A 19814-nucleotide genomic window follows, 5' to 3' on the forward strand; every position below is an offset into this window, starting at 1 on the left:
GTACTCCACTCATTACCACCACCACCCCAGTTTGGGAAGGAACCATTGATAAGCACTCTTTGATTATTATTCTGTAACCAACTGTGGATCCACCTGATAGTTGTTCCATCCAGCCCACATTCAGCTAGCTTGCTAATCAGAATATCATGGGGCACTTTGTCATAAGCTTTGCTGAAGTTGAAATATATTATGTCCACAGCATTCCCACAATCTACAAGGGAGGTTACCTGATCAAAAAATGATATAAGATTAGTCCGACAAGATTTATTTTCGATAAATCCATGTTGGCATCTAGTAATCACTGTTTTCAAGGTGCTTACAGACTGACCACTTTATAATCTGCTCAAGAATTTTCCCAGGGATTGATGTCAGGCTAACTGGTCTGTAGTTCCCCGTTTCCTCCTTTTTGCCCTTTTTGGAGATAGGGACAACATTAACCCTCCTCCAGTCATCTGGCACTTCACCCATCTTCCATGATTTCTCAAAGATAATAGAAAGTGATTCCAGAGTTCTTCATCCAGTTCCTTCAATACTCTAGGATGCAGTTCATTGGGCCCTACAGCTTTGAACTCGTTCAGAGTGATTAGATATTCCTCGACCATTTCTCAGTTTCAAGCTGCAATCCTGTCCCTTCAACTTCATGTTTACCAGGAGGGCCATGAACCCTCTTTTGGGAGAAGACTGAGCCAAAGTAGGAATTAAGCACTTCTGCCTTTTCTTTGTCATCTGTTATCATTTTGCCATCCTCACTGAGTAGCTGTACCACCATTTATTTTCTCTGTCTTTACTATGGATGTACCTAAAGAAAGCTTTTTTTGTTGCTTTTGGCATCTCTTGCTAACCTCAGCTCATTCTCAGCTTTAGCCTGCCTGACACCATCCCTGCAATTCCATGCTGTCTGCCTGGACTCTTCCTTTGTGGCCTGGCCTTCCTTCCATTTCTTGTATGTGTCCCTTTTTGTGAAGCTTTTTGTGAAGCCATGTTAACTTCTGCTGTCTTCCACCTTTTTTCCATGATGGAATTGTTTGCCATTGCGCCTTTAGAATTTCCTTTTTTAGAAACTTCCAGCCATCGTGGACTCCTTTTATCATTAGGGTTGCTTGCCATGGAACCTTTCTTACCATTGTTCTGAGTTTATTAAAGTCAGCTTTCCTGAAGTCCAGGGTACGCATATGGCTACTCTCAGCTTTTGTTTCCTTTAAAATAAAGAACTCAAGTTTAGCATGGTCACTTTCCCCCAGAGTTCCCATAACTGCCACTTCATCCACCAAGTCAACCCTATTGGTTAGTATCAAGTCAAGGATAGCTGATCCTCTAGTTGCTTCCTCCACTTTCTGTTGGAGAAAGTTATCTCCAACACAAGTGAAGGATTTCTTGGAGGGGCTGTGTTTGGCAGAATTTGTCTCCCAACAGATATTGGGGTAATTGAAGTCCCCCATTACTACTACATCATGTCTCCTTGCAACATTGGCAGCTTGCTTTTCGAAAGTTTCATCCTTGTCTTCTCCTTGATTGGGTGGTCAGTAGTAGACTCCAACCCCCATGTTCCTTTTATTCCTTAAGAACATAAGAAGAGCCTGCTGGATCAGGCCAGTGGCCCATCTAGTCCAGCATCCTGTTCTCACAGTGGCCAACCAGGTGCCTGGGGGAAGCCCGCAAGCAGGACCCGAGTGCAAAAACACTCTCCCCTCCTGAGGCTTCCGGCAACTGGTTTTCAGAAGCATGCTGCCTCTGCCTAGGGTGGCACAGCACAGCCATCACGGCTAGTAGCCATTGATAGCCCTGTCCTCCATGAATTTGTCTAATCTTCTTTTAAAGCTGTCCAAGCTGGTGGCCATTACTGCATCTTGTGGGAGCAAATTCCATAGTTTAACTATGCGCTGAGTAAAGAAGTACTTCCTTTTGTCTGTCCTGAATCTTCCAACATTCAGCTTCTTTGAATGTCCACGAGTTCTAGTATTATGAGAGAGGGAGAAGAACTTTTCTCTATCCACTTTCTCAATGCCATGCATAATTTTATACACTTCTATCATGTCTCCTCTGCCCCGCCTTTTCTCTAAACTAAAAAGCCCCAAATGCTGCAACCTTTCCTCGTAAGGGAGTCGCTACATCCCCTTGATAATTCTGGTTGCCCTCTTCTGAACCTTTTCCAACTCTATAATATCCTTTTTGAGATGAGGCGACCAGAACTGTACACAGTATTCCAAATGCGGCCGCACCATAGATTTATACAACGGCATGATGATATCGGCTGTTTTATTTTCAATACCTTTCCTAATTATTGCTAGCATGGAATTTGCCTTTTTCACAGCTGCCGCACACTGGGTCAACATTTTCATCGTGCTGTCCACTACAACCCCGAGGTCTCTCTCCTGGTCGGTCACCGCCAGTTCAGACCCCATGAGCGTATATGTGAAATTCAGATTTTTTGCTCCAATATGCATAATTTTACACTTGTTTATATTGAATTGCATTTGCCATTTTTCCGCCCATTCACTCAGTTTGGAGAGATCTTTTTGGAGCTCTTCACAATCCCTTTTTGTTTTAACAACCCTGAACAATTTAGTGTCGTCAGCAAACATGGCCACTTCACTGCTCACTCGCTTTTTGAAAGTCTAAGTACACTATGTCGACTGGATCACCTCTATCTATATGTTTGTTGACACTCTCAAAGAATTCTAATAGGTTACTGAGACAGGACTTTCCCTTGCAGAAGCCATGCTGGCTCCGCTTCAGCAAGGCTTGTTCTTCTATGTGCTTAGTTAATCTAGCTTTAATCATACTTTCTACCAGTTTTCCAGGGACAGAAGTTAAGCTAACTGGCCTGTAATTTCCGGGATCCCCTCTGGATCCCTTTTTGAAGATTGGCGTTACATTTGCCACTTTCCAGTCCTCAGGCACGGAGGAGGACCCGAGGGACAAGTTACATATTTTAGTTAGCAGATCAGCAATTTCACATTGGAGTTCTTTGAGAACTCTCGGGTGGATGCCATCCGGGCCCGGTGATTTGTCAATTTTTATATTGTCCATTAAGCCTAGAACTTCCTCTCTCGTTACCACTATTTGTCTCAGTTCCTCAGAATCCCTTCCTGCAAATGTTAGTTCAGGTTCAGGGATCTGCCCTATATCTTCCACTGTGAAGACAGATGCAAAGAATTCATTTAGCTTCTCTGCAATCTCCTTATCGTTTTTTAGTACACCTTTGACTCCCTTATCATCCAAGGGTCCAATCGCCTCCCTAGATGGTCTCCTGCTTTGAATGTATTTATAGAATTTTTTGTTGTTGGTTTTTATGTTCTTAGCAATGTGCTCCTCAAATTCTTTTTTAGCATCCCTTATTGTCTTCTTGCATTTCTTTTGCCAGAGTTTGTGTTCTTTTTTATTTTCTTCATTCGGACAAGACTTCCATTTTCTGAAGGAAGACTTTTTGCCTCTAAGAACTTCCTTGACTTTGCTCGTTAACCATGCTGGCATCTTCTTGGCCCTGGCGGTACCTTTTCTGATCTGTGGTATGCATTCCAGTTGAGCTTCTAATATAGTGTTTTTAAACAACTTCCAAGCATTTTTGAGTGATGTGACCCTCTGGACTTTGTTTTTCAGCTTTCTTTTTACCAGTCTCCTCATTTTTGTGAAGTTTCCTCTTTTGAAGTCAAATGTGACTGTGTTGGATTTTCTTGGCCATTTACATGTATGTTTAATTTAATAGCACTGTGGTCACTGCTCCCAATCAGTTCAACAACACTTACATCTCGCACCAGGTCCCGGTCCCCACTGAGGATTAAGTCCAGGGTTGCCGTCCCTCTGGTCGGTTCCATGACCAACTTGTCTAGGGAATAGTCACTTAGAATATCTAGAAACTTTGCTTCTTTGTCATGACTGGAACACATATGCGGTCAGTCTATGTCCGGGTAGTTGAAGTCACCCATTACTACCACATTTCCTAGTTTGGATGCTTCCTCAATTTCATATCTCATCTCAAGGTCTCCCTGAGCATTTTGATCAGGGGGACGATAGATCGTTCCCAGTATTAAGTCCCTCCTGGGGCATGGTATCACCACCCACAACGATTCTGTGGAGGAGTCTGCCTCTTTTGGGGTTTTGAGCTTGCTGGATTCAATGCCTTCTTTCACGTATAGAGTGACTCCGCCACCAATACGTCCTTCCCTGTCCTTCCGATATAGTTTATATCCAGGGATAACCGTATCTCACTGGTTTTCTCCATTCCACCAGGTCTCCGTTATGCTCACTATATCAATGCTCTCCTCTAAGACCAAGCACTCCAGTTCTCCCATCTTGGTTCGGAGGCTCCTAGCATTAGCGTACAGGCACTTGTAAGCAGTGTCTCTCTTCAAGTGTCTTTGGCACTTGTGGTTAGGCCTGTGGTAATTTTGCTCTTCTGAATTTATATCCTGTGCCCCTGCTCTCACAATGCCTACTTCTAGGCCTACCTTCTAGGCCTACCTACCCTGTCCTTCCAATATAGTTTATATCCAGGGATAACCGTATCCCACTGGTTTTCTCCATTCCACCAGGTCTCCGTTATGCTCACTATATCAATGCTCTCCTCTAAGAGCAAGCACTCCCGTTCTCCCATCTTTGCCTCATTAATTTTAATCCAGATACTCTTGGTGGAGCTACTAAGCTCATCCTCCTATATTTCTGTGCAGGGATATATATTATTAACATACAGCCGACTCCACCTCCCTTTCTATTCCTTCTGTTCTTTTTGAACAAGTTATATCCTTCAATTGTTGTATTCCACTCATGGGAGTCATCCCACCAAGTTTCAGTTATACCTATCAAGTCATATTTATTCTCCTGTATTAAGAGTTCAAGTCTTGTTTGTTTCCCATACTCTGGGCATTAGTATACAGACATCGAAGACCATGTAATTTACGGCCTGGTCCCTTCCTACATTTTTATGAAGACTATTACTAGGCCCCATTAGAGCCGTTCCCTTAGTTCCTCTTAAATGCGCACAAATTTATGTCTCCCTCCCCCTTGGGATTCAGTTTAAAGTTCTCCTGATGAAGTTTTCCATGCTGTGGCCAAACACATTCTTCCCAGTCCTTGTGAGATGCAATCCATCATCTGCCAGTAGGGCCGGCTCCAAAGGGCAGCCAGGTGGGGCGCTGGCTGAGGGACCCTGGGGCTACGGAGCCCCTGAGGGGCCCCTCCACTCCCCTTCTGCGATTTGCAATGCTGCTCTTAACCAAGATGGCAGCCGAGTTTCCCTAAGGGGCTGAAGCCTCTGCCGCCATCTCGGCTGATGGCATGCATGCATGTTACGTGTGTGCATCGCTGCCATGAGCCAAGATGGTGGTAGAGTGTCAGGCCCAGGACGTGACTCAGGAACCAGACCAACGATTGTAGTTAATTCGTGTTTTATTAGGGTAATGTCCAAACAAAGACTGCGTTTTCTCATGAATCAATACAGGGATACAGGTCCTGCAGCATTGGGAGAAAGTTGACAGAGCAAGGGACTTCTTCCCGCCTGTTCTTTAAGAAGGGGCCAAACGGGCGTGCAATCTTTCGCTCCTCCTTAACTGCCCCTCAGGTACTGCCCACCTTCCCCCCCTTCTCTCCTGTCTTTTCAGCTGTCTGCGTGTGCGCGGTGAGGGGGGAAGCATCACCCCCTCCTCTTCTGAAGTTTCTGATTCCAGGATGGGGAATAGGGGAGGGGCTGATGGTAAACTGCCTCCCCGCTTTTCGGCTGTGAGCAGCCCTCCCTCTTCCCCTCTTGCTCTGAGCCTGAAAGAGGGGGAGGCGTGAGAATGTCCAGGGAGGGCTCAGGCTCCCCATTGCTAAGCGACCTTATCACTGGCAGTTCCTCTGTTTCGTCTTCGCTCCAAAGGGGGGAAGTTCCTCCCCCTTCCCTCTGCCATCCATCCGAATACTCTTCTCCCAACTCTCCGGGATCCAGCTCCCCGGGATTGGGACCCCAGCTCTGCCTTCCGACACCATCCCCCCTCCCAGGCTGTGCCCCCCTCCCTTGTCTGGCTTGGGACGGTGGGAAAACGTTGATGGAAAAGTTTTACCAATTCTGGAGCATGCACATCAGCTGCATCTTCCCATGATCTGTCAGCCACCCCATAGCCTTTCCAGTGAATCAAGTACTGCAGCTTGTGGCGTCTGATCCTGGAATCTAAGATCTCCTCAACTTCAAACTCAAGCTGCTCATTTACCAGGAGTGGAGCTCCGGGAGGTTCTTCCGGCCGTAACTCACTGGGAGGGGCGGCTTTCGCTAAGAGGGATCGATGGAACACAGGATGTATTTTAAACGTGTCAGGCAGCTTCAGTCGGTACGCCACGGGATTGATTTGAGTTTCTATTTTGAAAGGACCCATCCTCTTGTCTTGTAATTTTCTACATTTGCCCGGCATCTGGAGGAAGCGGGTGGACAGCCATACCTGGTCTCCCGGTTGAAGGGGGGGGCCCTCCTTCCTGTACAGGTCAGCAACTCGCTTGTACTCCGTTTTGGCTTCGTTTAACTGCTGTTTCAGGGTCTGTTGCGCCGCTTGCAATTCCTTAAGGAAGTTCTCAGCTGCCGGTACCAGTATTCCTTCTGAGCTGCTTGGAAAGACTTTAGGATGGAATCCATAATTAGAGAAGAACGGGGTTTGTTGAGTGCTGGAGTGCAGAGAATTGTTGTAGGCGAACTCTGCAAAATGCAAATATGATACCCAGTCAGTCTGTTGATAGGACACATAACTTCGTAAATATCTTTCCAAAACGGCGTTCAAGCGTTCCATCTGCCCATCTGTCTGGGGGTGATGGGCGGAGGAGAGTTTTAATTCCGTCTGCAACTGTTTCCACATTGCTCTCCAAAATTTGGCTGTGAACTGAGTTCCTCGGTCTGAGACTACGCTGTTTGGCAATCCATGCAGCCGGTAGACTTCTTTTATGAATAACTTGGCCGTTTCTTTAGCCTCTAAGGTCCCTGCACAAGGAAGAAAGTGTGCCATTTTGGTAAGTAGATCCACCACTACTAAGATGGCTGTCATTCCTTGGGACTTGGGTAGATCAGTTATAAAATCCATGGAGAGGTCCTTCCAGGGTTCGTGTGGGACAGGCAACGGTTGTAACAGTCCTGCTGGTGTCCCTGTTTGTGTTTTTGTCCGCAGACAGACAGAGCAGGACTTTACATAACTCTCAATATCCCAATGCATTTTAGGCCACCAGAAGTCCTTGGCCACGTTCTGAATGGTCTTGTAAATCCCAAAGTGTCCCGCTGTGATGGAATCATGACACTGGCGTAGGATTCTGAGCCTTAATTCCCCTTCTGGCACATATCTGGCGGTTTTGAACCATAACAGTCCATTTCTCCAGTGAAAGGTTACTTCTGAGTCTTGACCTTGTCCCGTCTCCTGCTGATATTTTAGCATGTCTGCATCTTCTTGTTGTGCCTTTTTGAGTTCCTCTTCCCATGAAGGCTGGCATACTCCCAACGTTAATTTCTCTGGCGGGATTATGTACTGAGGCTGGTCCTCGGATTCACTTTCTTTGTATTGTGGCTGTCTGGATAAGGCATCCGCTCTCTGGTTTTTGGCTTGGGCATGGTAAGTAATCTGGAAGTTAAACCTGGTGAAGAACTGGGACCATCTTATCTGTCTCTGGTTCAGCTTTCTGGCTGTTTGGAGGCTTTCAAGATTCTTGTGGTCGGAGCGCACTTCAATTCGATGAGAGGTCCCCTCTAGGTATTGTCTCCAGTTTTCAAAAGAGTCCTTGATGGCCAGCAGCTCCTTCTCCCAAACTGTGTAGTTCTTCTCTGCAGGCTTTAACTTCCGAGAGAAGTACGCACAGGGGTGCAGCTCCTTCCCTTCTTGGTCTAATTGTAGCAGGACCCCCCTGCCGATGGCAAAATCTGAAGCATCTGCTTCCACTACGAAAGGGCGGTTCGGATCAGCAAAGCGCAGAATGGGCTCAGTAGCAAACCTTCTCTTCAGCTCCTCAAAGGCCTCGGTGGCGTTCTCTGTCCATTGAAACTTCTTCTTCCCCCTTAAACAGTCAGTCAGAGGAGCTGTTAATTTGGAAAACCCTGGAATGAACTTTCTGTAATAATTGGCAAACCCCAAAAACCATTGTACATCCTTTTTGGTGACAGGTTGGCCCCAGTCCAATATGCAGCTTACTTTCCCTGGGTCCATCTCCACACCTTCCGCTGAGATTCGATATCCAAGGAAGTCTAGAGACTTGAGGTCAAATCCACATTTCTCTAATTTAGCATACAGGTGATTTTCTCTCAGTCTCTTCAACACCGTCTTCACATGCTGGTCGTGGTCTTCCTGGTTCTTTGAGAACACCAGGATATCATTTAAGTAACAGATTACATACGTGTCCAACAAGTCTCTAAACACGTCGTTCATGAATTTTTGAAAAATTCCTGGCCTTCCACAAAGTCCGAACGGCATGACCAGGTATTCATACTGTCCGTAAGCGGTCAAGAACCCTGTTTTCCATTCATCTCCCTGCTTCATCCTGATCAGATTGTACGCTCCTCTCAAATCCAACTTCGTGAAGATTTTTGCAGAGCGCAGTCGGTCCAACAACTCTGAGATCAGGGGCAGCGGGTAGCTGTTGGGGATGGTGATCTGGTTCAATGCGCGATAGTCGTTACAGGGTCTGAGTTCCCCCCCCTTCTTTTTCACAAACAATAGTGGCGCTCCAGCAGGGGATTGTGAGGGGCGTATGAATCCTCGCCTCAGGTTTTTATCCAGGAATTCCTTCAGGGCCACCCTCTCATTCTATGTGAGAGAGTAGATTCTCCCTGATGGGATGCTGGCTCCTGGCACTAGATCAATCGCACAGTCGTAAGGGCGGTGGGGGGGTAAAGTCTCTGCCTCTTTTTCATCAAACACATCTTTGAATTCTTCATACTTTGGCGGCAGGGTCACTTGCTCGATCTCTTGCACTGCCCCCGCTAAGGTGTTCTTGATTCCTTCAGGTTGACAGTTCTCCTGGCAATACTGTGAGTTGAACCACACCACCGCCTCCTTCCAACTTATTGTGGGTTCATGCTTTGCTAGCCAGGGCATTCCCAGAATCACCTCAAAGTTCGAGAGATCTGACACGTATAGCGAAATGAACTCTTCGTGCCCGGGGATTTGAAGTTTCACTTCCTCCGTGGCTTGTGTCACCCCTCCTGACTTCAGGGGTCTCCCATCGATAGTCTCCACAGCTAGGGGAGCGTCCAGTTTCCACCGGGAAATTCCATGACGCTTGACTAACTTTGCATCAATAAAATTTGTGGAGGCTCCACTGTCAATTAAGGCAGTGGAATTAAACACCACTCCTCTGGAAGTTGTAATCCGAATAGGCAAGACCAACACCCCCTTTGAGGGAGGTTGGATCATTGGGGGGCCTTTATACAACGCTGCCCCCAGTCCACCGGCCTGCACGTGGACTGGGTGTTCTAGTTTCCCGACGGCTCGGCTTTCCCCCCCTTTAGTCCACAGTCTCTGGCCACATGGCCCAGCTTTGAACAATAAAAGCATAAACGTTCCCAGCGTCGTCTTTCCTTTTCTTCTTCCGACAGTCTTGGCCTAGCCCCTCCCTGTCCCTCAGTTGCATTACCTGCCATCCCTGTAGTGGGAAGGGTCTTGTTGCAGGATGCCGAGGCTGAGTATCTCGGGACCTCCTGCTTCCTTTCCAGGCGCCTTCCTTCCATCCGGTGATCTATCTGTAGGCATAGCCGGATGAGCCCTGGTAGGTCAGCGGGGGGGGGAGGTCCTGGCCAGCTCATCCAGGATTTCAGCATTTAATCCACTCTGGTACATAAACATCAGGGCGGCGTCATTGTAACCAGTTTCCTGGGACAGAATTTTAAAAGCATTAGTGTACTCGGAAACAGTCCCTTTAGCTTGCTTCAGAGCGCCTAGTTGCCGCGCTACTGTTTCAGCCCTTTGCGGGTCTTGAAACATCTCGGCCATCTCCTGTATAAATCCTCTGTACCTTCCTAAGACAGTATCCTTTCTCACGAGATACGGAGTCACCCATTTTGCAGCTTCTCCCTCCAGGAGGCTAATCACGAAAGCTACTTTAGCCCCATCGTCTGGAAATTCCGTGTGCCTGACATCCAGATATAACTCACATTGAGCCACGAAGGTTGCCAACTGATCACTTTGTCCCGCGTATTTTGGGGGCAATCCAATGGGAACCTTTACTACGGCAGCTGGAGGGGCTGTTCGCATCTGGTCTATCGTGGCCTTCAAGGTTTGATTATCCGTCTTCAGCGCCTTGACTGCTGCTAGCAGGGCTTGAACATCCGTCTGCAAATCAGCTACCTTAGTCCTCAGGAGTTCCACTTCTTCCATCTCAGAAGTGGGGTTCGTCCCCCCCGCTGCTCCCTTTGACATCTTGTCCCAGTCAAGTGAAGAGAGCGTTGAGGGTGATTTAGGTGGCTCTGTCAAGCTGTCAGGCCCAGGATGTGACTCAGGAACCAGACCAACGATTGTAGTTAATTCGTGTTTTATTAGGGTAATGTCCAAACAAAGACTGCGTTTTCTCATGAAGCAATACAGGGATACAGGTCCTGCGGCATTGGGAGAAAGTTGACAGAGCAAGGGACTTCTTCCCGCCTGTTCTTTAAGAAGGGGCCAAACAGGCGCGCAATCTTTCGCTCCTCCTTAACTGCCCCTCAGGTACTGCCCGCCTTCCCCCCTTCTCTCCTGTCTTTTCAGCTGTCTGCGTGTGCGCGGTGAGGGGGGAAGCATCACCCCCTCCTCTTCTGAAGTTTCCGATTCCAGGATGGGGGATAGGGGAGGGGCTGATGGTAAACTGCCTCCCCGCTTGTCGGCTGTGAGCAGCCCTCCCTCTTCCCCTCTTGCTCTGAGCCTGAAAGAGGGGGAGGCGTGAGAATGTCCAGGGAGGGCTCAGGCTCCCCGTTGCTAAGCGACCTTATCACTGGCAGTTCCTCTGTTTCGTCTTCGCTCCAAAGGGGGGAAGTTCCTCCCCCTTCCCTCTGCCATCCATCCGAATACTCTTCTCCCAACTCTCCGGGATCCAGCTCCCCGGGATTGGGACCCCAGCTCTGCCTTCTGACATAGAGGCTTCAGCCCCTTAGGGAAATCTTGGCCGCCATCTTGGTTAAGGGCAGTGTGCCCACACAACCGCGCAACCGCACAACAGCCGAGAAAGGTAGGTTGAAGAAGCAAGGGAATGGCGGGGACTCCGGAGCTCTTTCCATGCAATCCGCAGCAGCAATTCTGCTGCGAATTGTGGAAGGGGAGCGCCAGGGCCTGGGGTAGGCTTGTGCCCAGGGCCCCAGCATGTCTGGGCCAGCCCTGCTTGCCAGCAGCCCATCTTCCAGGAAGCATAGCCTATGGACCCAGAATCCAAATCTCTTGCATCAGCTCCACTTTCGTAGCCAGTCATTCACCCAGAGTATTCTTCTTTCCCTTTCTGCCCCTCTTCTAAGTACCAGAAAGATGGATGAGAAAACTATTTGGGCCCCAAGATCTGATGTGATTTCTTTGTAGCTTTGTAGTCATGGCTTACCACAAAGAATCCTGGAAATTGTTAGGAGACCCCTTTTCCCCTCACAGCTACAATTCTCAGAGTTCTCTGGAAAGGGGAACTGACTATTGAACTACTTTGACAATTATAACTTTGAGGAGAACAGGAGGATTCTTTGGGGGAAGTCATGACTGTTTAAAGTGGAATAATAGCAGAGTAAATGTATGGTGTGAATGTGGCCACCATTTCAGTCCATCACAAGACCACCTAGTCCCAGACTGGTCAATATTTTTATCTGATCACTCCTCAATACATGGTTGGGAGCTTGAGCATGCCTTTCATCCTCACCCACCTTACACATCTGTCCTACCTTTGTGGCCACTGCTGGCTGGGGCTGATGGGAGATGTAGTCAAAAATATCTGGAGGACATGAGGCTTACAAAGGATGATGTAATGTTTGAATAGGACATGAATGGGGAAACTAAGGTCCAGAGCCAAATGCAGTCCTCCAGGCTTCACTGTCTAGCCTTTGGGACTCTCCCCAGGTCACGCCCCCTCTCCTCAGGCTACACTGCTCACCAGCCCTATTCCACACCCTCCTTAAGTGTTATGCCTAGCTGGAATTTGTCCTTGAGCTCTGATAATGCCACTTGCTTGGAGGATAAAGAGGGGTGTGTACGTGTGTGTGCGCGCATGCCTAAATACTAGCCTACTGTTCAAAAGTAAAAAGTACATCAGTTCCTCGGCCCACTTTTGCCTCTGGCCCCACCTCCACTGGCATGTGAACCCCAGAAGGTTGCACGGATAAAAATATGGCCTTGGGTCTGAAAAAAGTTCCTCACCTCTGGAATGGGAATTATGTAAATTTCATGCATGAAATCAACCACATGTAGGCCTGAACAACACCCCAGATAAAATCCAGAAACTGAACATGCAGTCGGAGTCTGATTGTTGCTGTACATGTGGCTGTAATACTTCAAAAGGCCTACACATGTGCACATCTAGTGGCCATCCTCTCACTGTTCGCCATGGCGTCAGTGAACAATGGGTGTCATCTGAACTGAACCAAGGTGGATGGAAAAAATAATAGTATCTATACCTACTCAAAAAGTCTTAAGTAAGGGCCTGGCCCTTCCCTACCTCCTTGAAATATTACCACACCTTTCGTTTAGCATTTAAGTAGCCCCTTTGGATAATTTTTAAATAAATCAAATGCAAATATTGCACCTCATCCCTATTCACATACTTGTTTAGCGTAATTAATTTTGTCTTTCTTCAGATGAAGTACCTGATTTACCAGAGAGACCTCATGATATACCAACTCGCATGTTCACTCCTGCAGGAGGCCTTTCCAATGCTCTACGGGATATTTTAACGGACCGTCCAGCAGTGTCAAAGTACCATAATTTTTTAAAAGGGCTTCAAATCCATAATGAGTACATACAGAATCAACAGTTTTCTGCATGGAAAGGTATACCAGTAGCATCATTTCTTTGAGAAATTGCATAAAATAGGCTAAATTAATTGCATCTTTTCTCATTAGAGACAATTTGCTACTGTTACTCTTATTAGGTCACTGATAATCTGATCCTGTGAACTGCTCTAAACTGTTCCACTTTGAGAGCTAGAACAGGTCTTAGGATGGAATGCAAAGGAATAATGGAAGCTGCACTACCCCTTCTACCAGGAAAAAAGACTCTACTGCATAGGAACTGTTCCCCACCTCTCAGACATTACTGCATGTGGCTACTGCTGTTGCCACTGTGCAGAAGTGAGGCCAACACTAGCACAGGGGGATCAGGGGCCTTTTGAGCCAGTACTGACCAAGTGTGCCTGATCTTGTGCAGGTTGACCTGTGCAGTGCTATGCCATGTTGAATACACTGTATTCCCACATCTGGGGGTATGGGGGGAAAGGGTTTCAAATTGCCCAGTATGACTTTTGGGTCTGCTCTGGCAGCCAGATATCTATTACCGTTACATAACATAATCTTCAAGTCATTTTAAGCAGCCTTCAAAACTATAGTTGTAAGTTGTTTAGTACTATGCTTTCATCAGGCTTACAAAATGTGTGAGCTATCAAGCTGAATGCAGTTCACCAGCCATGTGTGGCAGCCCACCAAGGGCTTGATAAAACCAGAACTGCAAAAACAGTTTGAGACAAAAACAGGAACTGTTATGTGCCTGGAAGGCCACAATACAAAACCCTTGTGCATATTTTGGGGTTAATCAACTGCTCACCTCCAACCTTCATAAACTGTGCATATGTGAAAGGGTACCCTGCAAAAATTCAGGATACAGATTATATGGAGAGCTTATGTATGTACTGCTTATATACACACAGACTCAGTGTAGAAGAGCTGATCAACGTATAGATGTCAAGGGGAGCAGGGCTAGTGAATGTGATTCTGCTGTTCTTTGCCACATCCACTGTCTCATCCCCAGAATTGTAGTCTTGCCAGGGCTATGAGTGGCAGGCTATGTTAACCTGACAGCTCAAAAATTGCACAGGCAGGTTTTATGGCAATGAAACCAGTGCTGGTTTTAAGATCAAATAATTCTTCCCAAGGGAAAAAAGGCTATTATTTCTGGATTTTGCTAATCTCCAGCTGTTATGCTGGTTCTTTCCCTTTCTTTTTAAAACAAATGTCTTATTTGTAGATACTGTCCTTGATGAGTCCCCTAATCAACTGAGAGATCCTGCAGATCAGCTGGAACTGGTAGATACAGCATTCTTCTTTGACACCAGTTGCCCTCCACTTCTAAGACCAGAAAGGAAAATAGATGTCATTCTGCACTTCAATTATACTGGAGGATCACAAACGAAGGTTAGAAGTATCTCTTTCTTTTTATAATTAGTTATTAAATCTTTTTGCAAGATAATTCAAATGCAAACTCTATTTGTAGTGTGTATATATTAAACAATACCCAGAAATTAATAACCAATATTATTATTATTGAGAGCCAGTGTGGTGTAGTGGTTAAGGTGTTGGACTATGACCTGGGAGACCAGGGTTCGAATCCCCACACAGCCATGAAGCTCACTGGGTGACCTTGGGCCAGTCACTCCCTCTCAGCCTCAGAGGGAGGCAATGGTAAACCCCCTCTGAATACCGCTTACCATGAAAACCCTATTCGGAATCAACTTGAAGGCAGTAATTTACATTTTCTATTATTATTAAACTACTGAATAATCCAGTTAGTATCATAACGCCACAACATTTTGATTAATGTAGTCATTCCAACAGCTAACAACTCTCCAAAATCTTTCCAGTGTTGTAGGAGTTAACTATTTCTGTAGTCAAGGAAAGTGTAATTTATTTTTGGAAAAAATCATGTTCAGATTATTTTAGCTTAAATTTGTTGCAAAAATTCAAAAGTATACTGTTCTTAATTTTTTTCATCATTCCCAATTATTGATGTAGTTAGTGTGATTATTTTTAATTTAAAAAGGTATAAATGTATTGAATATGCCAAATTGATATTGTGCTGTAGTCATAGTAGAGCCATTGAAATTAATGTTCCTAAGTTAGTCATGTTTATTTTTAACGGATATACTCTTGAGTAGGGCTAGCATTGAATAGTACGCATTGAGCTTTAGTGCTTTAAAGTTAATCAACATACCTTTAGGTTTAAGATGTGTTTTTCTTAAGTCTATTTTAGATTTGAATTTGAAAAATATCAATATTAAAAAACTCAAATTCAGAAATGTTGCTGAATTTCAAAGTTAGACCAACTTTAGTTTCAGTTCTTGTTTATCTCTTGTAACACATTGGAGACCAAATCAATAACTGGGACCGAGTTTGTTATTGTTACACTTTCCTGTTTTCAAAAATTAGCATTCTGCTTTGTATTACCAACATGATCACATTATAATTTCAAAGATCACATTATAATTTCAAATGAATTACTGTTTGTCAAGAAATCCATAGTTTGGTTTCTTTTCTTTTTTGGCCCTGCTAAAAATGCTCCAATTTGTGCCTCTAGCCTCTGGAGCGAGCCTCTACATACTTCACAGAGCAAGGAATCCCATTTCCCAAGACTTTGTTAAATGATGAAGAAAAGAAAAATCTAAAGGAGTGTTATGTGTTTGAAGATGCTCACAATCCAGAAGCTCCTGTTGTGATATATTTTCCACTAGTAAATGACACCTTCCAAAGATACCTTGCACCTGGTGAGTTAATGACAGCCAGTACAAAACAGAAATGAATCAATTTATATCAGGTACTTCATCCTAAAAACATTTTTTTGGTTCCACTGAAATTGACATCTGCTTTGGTATATGATCTTAAATATATATATTTGGAAGCAAGTCTGATGGAGTTCAGTGGAACTTATTTCCTAGCTAACGTGTTTAGAATTACAATCTCAGTTAATTTGTGATGCACTTATTAGTAAGGGTTTCACTCACCTATGGTCTTAGACCATTTTTTTCTGGTGATGTGAGGGACTTGGAATATTTATTTTTGTGGGGAGACTCCATGTATACCGAGATCATAACTGATTAATATATTTGAGACTGAGAAGGGATTTTATTATTTATTATTTTTATACCGCTTATATTCCAGAATGATGAGTGTTATACATCAGGTGTATAAAGCTGCCCCATTGTAGTCTGCCAGCAACATATCTCTGTCTCAGTACCATTATTATAAATCACACATTTATTTTGTTTTCCAGGCAGGCCTACCTGCCCACATCCCCACATTTTATTAAAATCATATTAAAATATCTATATTTCACCATTCTGCTTTATTTTCTAAGGTGCTGAACATCATCCAAAAAAACCCCTGATAATGACAGTTAAAAATAAACTATTTGAATGACATCCCTTGATCACACCAAGAACTCTCTTCCCCTTGTTATCAAATATTTAGAATTGATTCATAGAATCAAAAGTGCAAATTGCTTGTGCTCCTGTCAGTACATTTGAACCATGGCTGTGAAGCCGTGAAACAGCTTTGCTGAAGCTAAGCAGGTCAGTGCCTGGATGTGAGATTGCTTGGGGAACCCTATCTTGGGTTCAGTTGAAGAAAGTTGGGAAATAAACATAGTAATCTTCTGAATCTGTGCTTTTAAAATACTGAGTAATTTATTTTGTCACTTTTCTAATCTGCCCTTCCTCTGAGGAGCTCAGAATGGCATTCTAGCCCCAAAAGAATCCTTGAGGTAGATTAGTTTTTTTGTCAACCGCCTACAGGGGTTTTTTTTGTTTTTGTTTTTACAATCAAGTAAAATAAATAAGTAAATAAATAAGTAAGTAAGTAAGTAAGTAAATAAATAAATAAATAAATAAATAAGTTGTAAATTGAGAGATAGGGACTGGCTGAAGGCCACCATATTAGCTTCATAGCTGAAATCTGAACTTGGGCATCTCACATCCAACCCAATATTCTAGCCTTTGAACCATACTGGCAAAGAATAGCACCCATTATGTTTCTGTGGTAGGATAGGACCTTTAGACATGAAATTTGGGTAGTGTTGTTGTCTTTCCAAGTATGCCCTTTGATGCCACCAACTAAACTTTGGAGATGGCCTAGCGGTGACTTTGACTCTCTTTTCTTCTGCAGGTGTGGAACGTAGTACTGCTGAAATGTCACTAGGCAATGTCGATATCTCTAGTGTCTTTTCTCCATATTCTACAAGACAGGTCTCGCTGCAGGAGGATGATTTCAACAAGATGCTGAATTTAACGAATTACAATGTCCAGAATAATGCAAACACAATCTTGCAAGTTTTGCACAAAAGAGTGGAATGGAAAAAAATGGCTCTGACATCTTAGGTTTCTTCATGAATATGCTGTTGTTGCTTTCTAAACAGAATATATATAAGGGTGGGGGGAGGTCTAATAGCTGGCCAAAAGGATAGCTGGTTTTAAATGAACTGGAGTAATTTAAACTTTGGCTACCAAGTATCACGACAACAGTTCTAGTATTTAATTAGTGGGGTGCGGGTAGAGAGTTCTATCTGTGCACTAGAGCTGACAAACATTTGGATCACAGTATATATACCAGAGCAATGTCTCACATACATTCAGATTCCTGATTACTTAAATGTTTGCCTGTATCCATGGAACTTTACAAATTGCATTGCATTGCACCCGATTCTGCACTCTGGATGATCCTACTTAAACAGAAGTGGTGTTCAATTAAATCAACTGTATTCCAGCGCAGGTAGTGTTCTCAAAGAATTTTCTCTGAACTCATTTGAAAATGTGATTATTCTTTTACCTTGATATTGTTAAGATTAAAGAATGATTCTTAATAACTGTGAAATAGAGCACACAACCCACACTCTTATATAAATGAATGATCGAAATAATGGTTGGACAATTGAGTCATACTTTGTAGGCTTGTTTATGTCACAGGATGCAATCCTATATGTGCTTATATCCTTCGGGAGGAAGGGTGGGATATAAATTCAATAAATATATAAAATCTGGGAGTACTGAACCAATGGGGCTTATTTCTGACTCTTAGTAGACATGTATAGGATTGCACTGTCAAGACTGTGCTCTTACCATGTTATTTCATTGCTGTAGACACAAAACTAGATATTTAATCCTTTATTTTTCATAACAGGATACATTCAACTCCTGCTCATCTGTCTTTTCTTTTAAGAATTGGTTTCCTGTATGGTAGTTTGTATATAATCATCTGAAAAATTTGTCATGAGGTAAACTGGCTTTCATGTGAAGAAATGCTAAAGCCAAAGGCATGAATAAACAACAACAAAAGGTTGCATCACCTTGTCACTTCATTCCCCCCCACCCTGTGAGTCTTGCTTTTCCTGCTGCGTATGCATACTTAGGAAATTTAATTATGAATGCATTGTGTAGTTTAAAATGCCTGACATCTTGACAGTTTCAAAGCACACACACAAATACAACTTAGATATTTAATTTCTTCATGTTTATTCAGTCTTTTGTCTCAAGGAGCACCCAACTTGACTAACAAAATAATTTTTAAACAGCACCTCAAAATAGTAAAATATCTTCAAATCTACAAAGAATCCTTAAAACAGCAGTAAGATGAAGGAGACATATCCCAACCTCCTTCATTCCCCCACTGCTGAAAGCTAAATGAGATATGTGTCTCTCCATGGGAGGGGGTAGACACTATCTAACATAGGGATCTTCATACAGAAGAGAGCCTTCCAGTAGAAGGTCACATGGGTTCACAAAAGATGGAATTTGGAACAAGCCCTCATTAGGTGATCTGAGTCCATGGGATGGGAGTGATGACTGGCTGGCTGGTCTCTTAAGGCAGAAAATGCTCCCTTAAGTACAGGGTTTGATATCAAAGAAAATGAGGAAGGAACTGAGACATAAGGGATTAGGAAGTGGAACCGAGATACTTCTATTCTCCTATCATTTAAAAGGCTTTCTTTGGTTTTCAAGGGTATGAAAGAAACGTAGGGTGGGTTTTTCTACTGCAGATGTTTCCATTTATCCCATCCTACAAACTGGAATATTTTGTGGCTCCTCCAGATAACCTGTTAATTGCTCATTCATCCTGATTTGCTTGTACAAATCTTACATAGAGTTTATGTCCAATATATGTCTGTTCCGATTTGTTTGCGGGGCATTTATATGTCAATGAACATTCATCCTTATTTGCTAGTGGGGAGTTTATATATCTTCCCATTAATAATATGTTCATCCCACACTTTTCAGTGGTGCATCTCCCATGGACTTGTACTCAGAGCTGGGAAGTGATTCTTTACAAGTAATGAATTACTTGTAATTCATTACTTTTCTGAGAAACTAGTGGGTATTTCCTTTACATTTTGATTGTAATAGAACAAGGAGTGATTTTATTACTTTCGTGGAGTAATTGTAATGTTTCCAGCATTACGTTTGGGCATTACTTGGGGGGGGGGAAGCAGGGGAAGTTTTCTGCTCCTCTGATTTGTGGATGAAAATCATGTGCCTCAAACTGGGCTTCTGTGCAGCATTGCTCTTCCCTCATGCTCTGTGGGTGGGTAGGAGGCAACGAGGGAGGAGGTGGAGAGTGAGACGGGGTGGAGGGGAGAAAACAATCATTCAAACAAATGCATGGTGGTGGTGAAGAATGAAGTGGAGGGAAAAGAGCTGGAGGGCAAGAACATGGATAGAGGAGGAGAAGGAGGCAGCAGCAGAATGGAGATAAAGAACTGTGGAGGTCAAAGATGACAACGTGTGTGTGTGTGTGTGTGAATACTGTGTTTGCACATGGCACACAAAGTGGCCTCCACCACCCTCTCTGGCTACTGTGCTGCATTTGCAGTATTTTAACTTTTTTGCATCTCAGGGGAAAATGTTTGCTTGAGTGAGGGTCCCTTAGTTGGTGGCAGGGCAGGGTCTGGGAGGTGGTTAAGTGA

General features: G+C 44.2%; 1 protein-coding gene across 1 annotated transcript in view; it reads left to right on the plus strand.

The window, feature by feature from the left end:
• The window catches only part of LOC133377365 (cytosolic phospholipase A2 epsilon-like), an 83874-nt gene extending 65680 nt beyond the window's left edge, over positions 1-18194 (plus strand). Inside the window, exons 17-20 of the mRNA XM_061611324.1 lie at positions 12734-12925; positions 14115-14281; positions 15441-15627; positions 17024-18194. Of these exons, the coding sequence (XP_061467308.1) occupies positions 12734-12925; positions 14115-14281; positions 15441-15627; positions 17024-17235 (758 nt within the window). The 3' untranslated portion in view covers positions 17236-18194. The remainder of the gene's footprint in view (positions 1-12733; positions 12926-14114; positions 14282-15440; positions 15628-17023) is intronic.
• The last annotated feature ends 1620 nt before the right edge of the window (positions 18195-19814 follow it).

This window comes from Rhineura floridana, chromosome 2, assembly GCF_030035675.1.
Source record: "Rhineura floridana isolate rRhiFlo1 chromosome 2, rRhiFlo1.hap2, whole genome shotgun sequence".
NCBI lineage: Eukaryota > Metazoa > Chordata > Lepidosauria > Squamata > Rhineuridae > Rhineura > Rhineura floridana.